The sequence below is a fragment of the Benincasa hispida genome, unplaced genomic scaffold (genome assembly GCF_009727055.1).
Source record: "Benincasa hispida cultivar B227 unplaced genomic scaffold, ASM972705v1 Contig637, whole genome shotgun sequence".
In the NCBI taxonomy this organism is placed as follows: Eukaryota; Viridiplantae; Streptophyta; class Magnoliopsida; order Cucurbitales; family Cucurbitaceae; genus Benincasa; species Benincasa hispida.
In genome coordinates this window covers 214,074-221,304 of record NW_024064988.1, presented here as the reverse complement: position 1 = coordinate 221,304, position 7,231 = coordinate 214,074, and the positions used below count along the sequence as shown (strand labels likewise).

Here is a 7,231-nt window from a genome sequence, read left to right as displayed (position 1 = left end):
ATATACCTTCATGTGACCAACTTTAGGCTCCGACAACTACTTTCTACTACAAACTCCAGCAAAAATAATATTCGATAATAAACTTCGACAACCACTTTCAATTACTATAAGACCGATGACTGTTAAAGTATGTTGTAAGGTTGTTGATTATATACAAAAAAAATATTATTTTGTCTACATTAAATGCAATATTTATACGTAATGAATTTACATATCAAATTAGTGTTAAGAATATTTAAATGAAAAATATGTATGTAGTTGAAAAGTATGTAACATATAACAAAAAAAAAAAAAAAAACCATAAAATGAAAAAATAATTTCTTGGAATATTTTCTAGCAAAAAATAGTGAAAAAATGGAAATTTGTTCTCTGATGAACTTCCAAATTTAGAGGAAATGAAAGTGAAATTGTTGAAGAAATGTGGTGACATTCCATTGACTATTATGATGATAGGGGAGATTTAATTAAAAATTTAATGACATAGTAAAACTATATTGCAACAATAGGAAGAAGAAGAAAAAGAAGAAAGATGATAATGAAATTCATGGAAAAAAGTTAGTTAGAATCAAAAGTTTTGATTTCGCTTTAGTTTCTCATTTTATTTAATCATATTTATACAAGAAATATGATGAGTTAATTGTTGTTCATTGCCCAAAAAAGAAAGAAAGAAAGAAGAAAAGTTTTAAAAATTAAAAGAAAAAAATTGCAATCCATATTTTATTCAAACAAAGATGGGTAGAATTATTGAATAAAAAAGTTTCAAAACAAAGATAATAATCATAAAAGCATATTATTTAGAGTTCAAAAAAACTGCAAACATATGAATTCAACTCTGCATCCAAAATACAAACATATGAACTCAGACCAAATAACTTTGCACCCTAAACACAGACATATGAACACAGATATATGAACTCTACAGACATCCTACCTCAACTCAGCACCCTAAACATTGATTTTGTGTTATATTATTCAAACATGTGATAAAATGGTTAATAGTTGTGTTGTGTGGTATATTTGTCTGATTATCCCAAAAATTACATGTGAAAATGGAGATTAATGGCAAAAAAACATGTATGTTAGCAAATAGATGGTATGTGTGAGATGGTAAAATTTAAAGCTACCCACTCAAATATAATTTAAAAAATAAGACATCAATTACCTATTAATGGATTGAAATTTTCAACCTTACCATTATTGAATTCTATAAAAATTTCATCCACTGGTAGATTCAATATTCTTTCTCCAACTTACGCAAAATAAATAAAAATAATGCTAATTTTCTCCAACAATCATATAATTTACCTTGTTAACAAATTTTCTTTTATTATTATACTTACAATATTTTCCATGATTGGGCCAATCATTTGATGAAGTTCTATATTGGGCCAATCATGGGCTATTTTAGTGACAGTCCATTGAGAACTTGACCCAATGATACAATAAAAACAAAATTGAAAATAATGATACAAAAAGAGTGATATTTCATATTTGAGGGAGAATAGTTATTTTATCTATATTTTCTTGAATTAACAACTCAACCTTTTTTATATATATAAAAAAAGTATAAATTGAGGGTGAGGATGGTCATTTGAGACCTCTTGGTTCGTTCTCAATACATATGAGTGTCAGTTGAGTTACACTATTGTTAAACTCAACTTAATATCATATTTATCGAGCTTTGTTTTCAAAAGGGCCAACGGAATACAATTGATTAAAACTTGCATATTCATTCTTCACTCACATTTATAGTGTAAGCTCTATCTTATATGTCATGACTCATTAAACATAAAGTAGATTCTGTTTTTTTTTTTCTTTCCTTTTTTCTTTCTTTCTATTTTTTTAGGTAGCCATTGGAAAAGTTAGGATTTCAACTTATTAATTACTAAGTTAGGTTAGAATTGACGTTTCAAATTTCTTATATACATACACACATTTGATATGATAAAATTTGAAGTTAGACATAAATATGCTAATAACTTATTAGTTATAAGACCTAGTTTGATAATTATTAAACTTTTTTCTTTTTTTAAAAATTATGATTGTTTTCTTACCATTATGATAGTTTCTCATCTTTCTTAATTAAAGAATTGAATTCCTAGCCAAATTTTAGAGGAAAAAACTCATTTTTAATTAGTTTTCAAAACTTGATTTGATTTTTGAAAATAAGATAACAAACAAAAAAATCAAATAGGTAGAATTAATCTTTATAAGTTTTTTTTTTTTAGTAAAATCAAGAACCAAATGATTATTGACTTATGTCGAGATTTGTCTATCAATGATCTAAATTTCATGCAATCTAAAATTTGAAATTAAGAATGTATAATCTTTTGCTTGTGTCACTTTCTCGTACTTGTATTCAACTAATCGAATACAATAGTGCTTTCACACGTTAAAGCTCTTTCTCCTTCATTTTTTTGTTCGTTTTGCTCTCTCACTCATGCTCGTATTTGCAACTTAAGGAAACTATTGACAAATAGGTTGTGACATCAACAAAAGATTATCCTTTCTTGTTTTCAAAATCCCGATAAAACGATATTTTAAACGTGAAATTTGAGTGATATCAATGCAAAAATCTCTAGAATGTTCCCCTCATAGTCACTTCTTCAACCCCTCTTTTAGTTGTTCAATTTCTCCCATCTCCGTAACGGTCACTTCCTCACTTTCCCTCTTAAACCCCCCTTTTCTCCTCTCTCTAAAACCCCCGATCTCCAAATCTCTCTCTCTCTTTCTCTCTAAAATGCCAAACAATTTCTCCCTCTTTCTCCTCATTCTTCTCATTCCCTGCACCGCCGCGGATCCCCGGCGGCCGTCCATCAGAGATCAGAGCGGCGTGGCCACGGAGCTCTGGTGCGTGGCCAAGAACAACGCCGACGACGCCTCTCTGCAATCCGCCCTCGACTGGGCCTGCGGCGCCGGCGGTGCCGACTGTTCCCCAATCCAACCCGGCGGTGCCTGCTACGACGCCGCCGACGTCCAGAACATGGCCTCCTTCGCCTTCAACGATTACTTCCGCAAACACGGCATGACCGATGACAGTTGCTTCTTCCAAAACTCCGCCGCTATGACCTCCTTAAACCCTAGTATGTTTCTTCTTCACTCCGATCTCTAAAATTCTTGCTCGAAGTCTCTTATTTAATTCCAAGAAACTTTCCAGATCTGTAAAGTAGAATGCTGAATTTGAATTTGTGTTCTGATTTCGATCTTGCTTGCTTTTCAGGCTACGGAAATTGCAGATTCCCATCCAGGTAAAGATCTGTAAATCAAGAAATTAATGGTGGAAATCACCATCCATCAACGGATCTACAAACATTTTCTTTTAGTGAAATTTAATTGGATTGATTTTGTCTCATTTTATGGCGCAGTGTGTTGAGAAATGGGAATTTCTCAAGCCAAACAACATCGGTAGGGTTGGGGCCGAGTGAAGACATAAGCGGGTCGAGTCGAAATTCGGCTCGGGCATGGGCTTGGCCCATGGTAATCGGGTATTTGTTTTTGAGAATTATGTTCCAATTTCAAAGAGGAAACTTGTTGTTCATCTAGTTTTTTTGTGTATTTGATTAATTGATCATCTCTGATTTGTGAATTGTGGATGGGGGTGTGTATTAGAAATTCCAATTTTGCTTTTTTATTGAGCAAATATTGGTTATTACATCTCTCAAATCAATGCCTTTAAACTATCAATTTTGGGTCTAATTGGTTAAGGCCAATAAGTTAATAACATGTTTACAAAATTGAAAATTCAAGGGTTTATTTTTCTTATTTTAAATAGTTCAATAGGGATAAGCGAATTCGAACTACAAACCTTGTGATTATCAATACATTCGTATGTCAATTGAATTAGGTTTGGTTTGGTAAAAATTCAAGCTCTTTATTGAAAACAAATTTGAAAGTTTAGAAAGTTATTATAACATCTTAAAGTTGGATAATCCAAATACAACATTTTAAAGTTTGATATTCATTTTTAAAGTAAAATATAGATTTGGGGATTCGAACAACATACCTCATGATCAACTATCTTATAGGTTAATTGAGCTATGTTTGCTTCATTCGGTTTTGGTTTTTAGTTCTTAAAAATTGTGCTTGTTTGTCCGTTTCAATTTTTTTTAAAACTATAATGGAAGCATGTAGAAGACTATTGAGGGTATTTGATAATTTTTAAAAAGTGTATAAATTAGGGAGGAATTAACCATTAAATATTAAAAAATCATTTGTCTAAAATTTAGTTTCAAGTGTTTCTCCTAAACCATTTTACTTCATAAACTCATTTTTTAAAAACTATTTTGAGTGACTGACAAATATTCAACTTTTTACCAAATGACACATTTTCAAAATTAATACTTAGAAACAAACCATAAGTATAAATCTTGATGATAAATTGACCAAATAGAACGTAACTAGTGTTTACAAATATAATTGTATTATAAAAAGAATAAAAAGGTGAAATTTATCCAATTAAAATACGTATCTATAATAAATTTAATTATATTTATTATAATAGCAAAAAAAAGAATAATAATAATAACAATAAATCCGAGTTATTTGAAAATGAAATTCAACTGCCTTAGCCGAAGAGTTTGAGAATCAAAGTTCACATGGGAAGGAAAGATGCTTATAAATATTAAAATTAGAGTCTACAAACACAAAAGTCTTCCTAACCTATTTCAAAACAGTTTTTTTTTCCCTTTTATTTTTTATTTTTTATTCTTTTATTATAATAAAAAATTGACCATCTTCTTTTTGTATTATAATCAATATACATTGTACATGCTAAAGTTAACATAACTCAATGATACTTAAAACATGTTTGGGAGTGATTATAAGATAGTTAAAATCATTTTTATCATTTTTATTTTTAACCCTTTTAAAACTTATTTGATGATATGAAAATTACATTTTAAAGTATAAAATTTAATATTAAATTAATTTTAGATGATTAAAAGATTATTTCAGAGTGATTTTTTTGAACGATTTTAAAATTACTCTCAAAACACATGCATTTAATATGTATTTCGAAGAAAAAAAACTCACTTCACCAAATAAAACAAAGTTTTCATGCCTAACTTTACAATCAGATTAATAATTTTACCGGACACTAAAAAAATTAAAAATCATTGTACAATAACGTAAATTCATACCAGCTCAACATAATTACATACTTTTTTTCACTCTATGAAATTTTAACCCAAAAAATATTTCGTGGTATGGTTACTTTTTTCTTTTTTACTACTATTATTATTTGAAATGATGAAAGGGGAAAAATATAACTCAATAAAAAAAAAAAAAAAAAAATAATAGCTTTACATTGATATTTACTGGCTTTCCAAGTCTTGAACGTCGTCGTTTCTACTTTGTCGTACACAAGGTTGAATCCTTCGCGAAGACCTTTCTCTACTTAGAATCCGTCTAAACGAACTCAATCGGGAGCTTGACCCACCACCGCCCTCCGCCACCGCTGCCGCCGGAGCCTCCCGAGGTTCCGGCAGGATCATCGGCGCCGCCTCCGTCCGACAAATCGGACACGTGGAATGCGAGCCAAACCATTTATCAATACATTCCAAATGGAAAACATGTTTACAATTCGGCAAAATTCTCGCCGTCTCGCCGTCCTCGATACCACTTAAGCACACGGCACACTCCACGGCGGCGCCCGAGGGATCTGGATTCTCCGATTGGTGCTTGAAAACGATGACCGGCATCGACGCCATAACCAAGGGGTCGAGCCCGGACCGAGACGGCGGCAGGGGAGGGTCGCCGGAGTCGACGAGGGCGAGGATTCCGAGGCGGCGGAGGACGGCCTGCCGCCGTGCTTGGCGGCGGAGGGCATAACGGGCGTAAATGTGAAGAGCAATGACGAGAAGGACGACGAGAGAAAGGGAAATGATGGCGGTGAGCATGATTTTGTTGTTTAAATCATATGGGTTCCGGTGAGGATGGGCGGGGCCGAAAAATATGTAGCCGTCGCCGTCGTCGAACGACGGATTGGCGGAGGAGGACATGGCCTCTGGTTTTAGTGAGAGAGAAAAAGATGAATTTGTTTGAGGGATCTTGAAGAATTTATTGGTAATATAGTGAAATTATTGTTTTAAAAAGAAATGTTTATTTTTCGTTGAGAAAAGAAAATTGTGTTTTGAATGTTGTGTGAAAGAGAAGATTGAAAAAAGGATATGAAATTTCTCGAGGAAGAAATAAGCAAACAGCCAAAGATGGATCAAGATTTGTGTTTCTATTTTTTTCAATTAAGTTGACTGTTGAATGTTGACTTCTTCTCTTGCCCAATTTTTCTCTTACGTTTTTGTTTTTTTTAATGTCTAAGATGTAATTAATGGGTCAAATTAACCATTTGATTTCCTACCTCCTTTTAATGTAATGTTTATGATTTGAATTTAGTTTGTAAATAAGAAGTTTATGTTGAAAATTTAGGTTAAATCTATAGCCAAGTAAGAGAAGTACATTCATCCATAAAATTGAGAGAACTCCTAAAAATGAAAGTTATGTTAAAGGATTATTTTTAAAAAGATTATTTATAGCATTATTTCAAATGATCAAAGTCTCTATTTTCTCTTTAAATTTGGAGTTCAAAAATCTTTAATGATAGAATGTGAGGCATGTTATAAAATTAAAGGAATTTTGTACATGATTTGTGAAATTGAATCAAAGTAAAACGTTAAGAGGTTTAGGTGAAAAGGCTTAGGGGGTATTTGGGAGGTTATTTACAGTAAATACTATTTTTGTATTTCTCAATTAACTACAGTCAATACTATTTTATTTTTATTATTTGTTATAATGTTTACTATTTCTTTATCAAATTAAAATAATTTACATCTTAAACACATACTATTCTAACCTAAATTAAAATAATTTACACCCCAAACACAAACTATAATAACCCAATTATAAAAACCTAGGATTATAATAACGAACTCATTGCCTCAAACGCTCACTTAGAGTTGACATAAAATAGGAACATAAGTGATCACAAGACCAAAAATGAACCTAGAGGAGAGACTAGGCCTAACAAATTACCTAATGGGCATGTTCCACACATGTCTCAACTAAAAACGTCACCATGAGAACTAAATGAGCTTAGTGGAAGGTGCTCAACTAAGGCTAAGGCTGAGCCTAGCAAAATGGTAAACAAGACACAACCTTCACATTCCCGGCCTAGGTAGTCAAAGGGTTCTCCTAATGTAGTTTCAAAGCTCTTTTGGGATAACTTAGGTCATCTGCT

At 31.9% G+C, this 7,231-nt stretch overlaps 2 protein-coding genes across 2 annotated transcripts; one reads left to right on the top strand and one right to left on the bottom strand.

Moving 5' to 3' along the window:
- Positions 1-2,451: 2,451 nt before the first annotated feature.
- Positions 2,452-3,640, top strand: LOC120069857 (PLASMODESMATA CALLOSE-BINDING PROTEIN 5-like). Its single transcript, XM_039021673.1, has 3 exons — positions 2,452-3,083; positions 3,221-3,248; positions 3,366-3,640. The coding sequence occupies exons 1-3, from the start codon at positions 2,567-2,569 to the stop codon at positions 3,541-3,543; spliced, it is 723 nt and encodes a 240-aa protein (XP_038877601.1). The 5' UTR covers positions 2,452-2,566; the 3' UTR covers positions 3,544-3,640.
- On the bottom strand, positions 3,119-6,175 carry LOC120069858 (RING-H2 finger protein ATL40-like). The gene is made up of 2 exons (XM_039021674.1): positions 5,305-6,175; positions 3,119-3,256 (listed from the first exon to the last, which is right to left on the bottom strand). Exon 1 carries the CDS (start codon positions 5,997-5,999, stop codon positions 5,313-5,315), a length of 687 nt encoding a protein of 228 aa, XP_038877602.1. The 5' UTR covers positions 6,000-6,175; the 3' UTR covers positions 3,119-3,256; positions 5,305-5,312.
- Between the last annotated feature and the right edge of the window lie 1,056 nt (positions 6,176-7,231).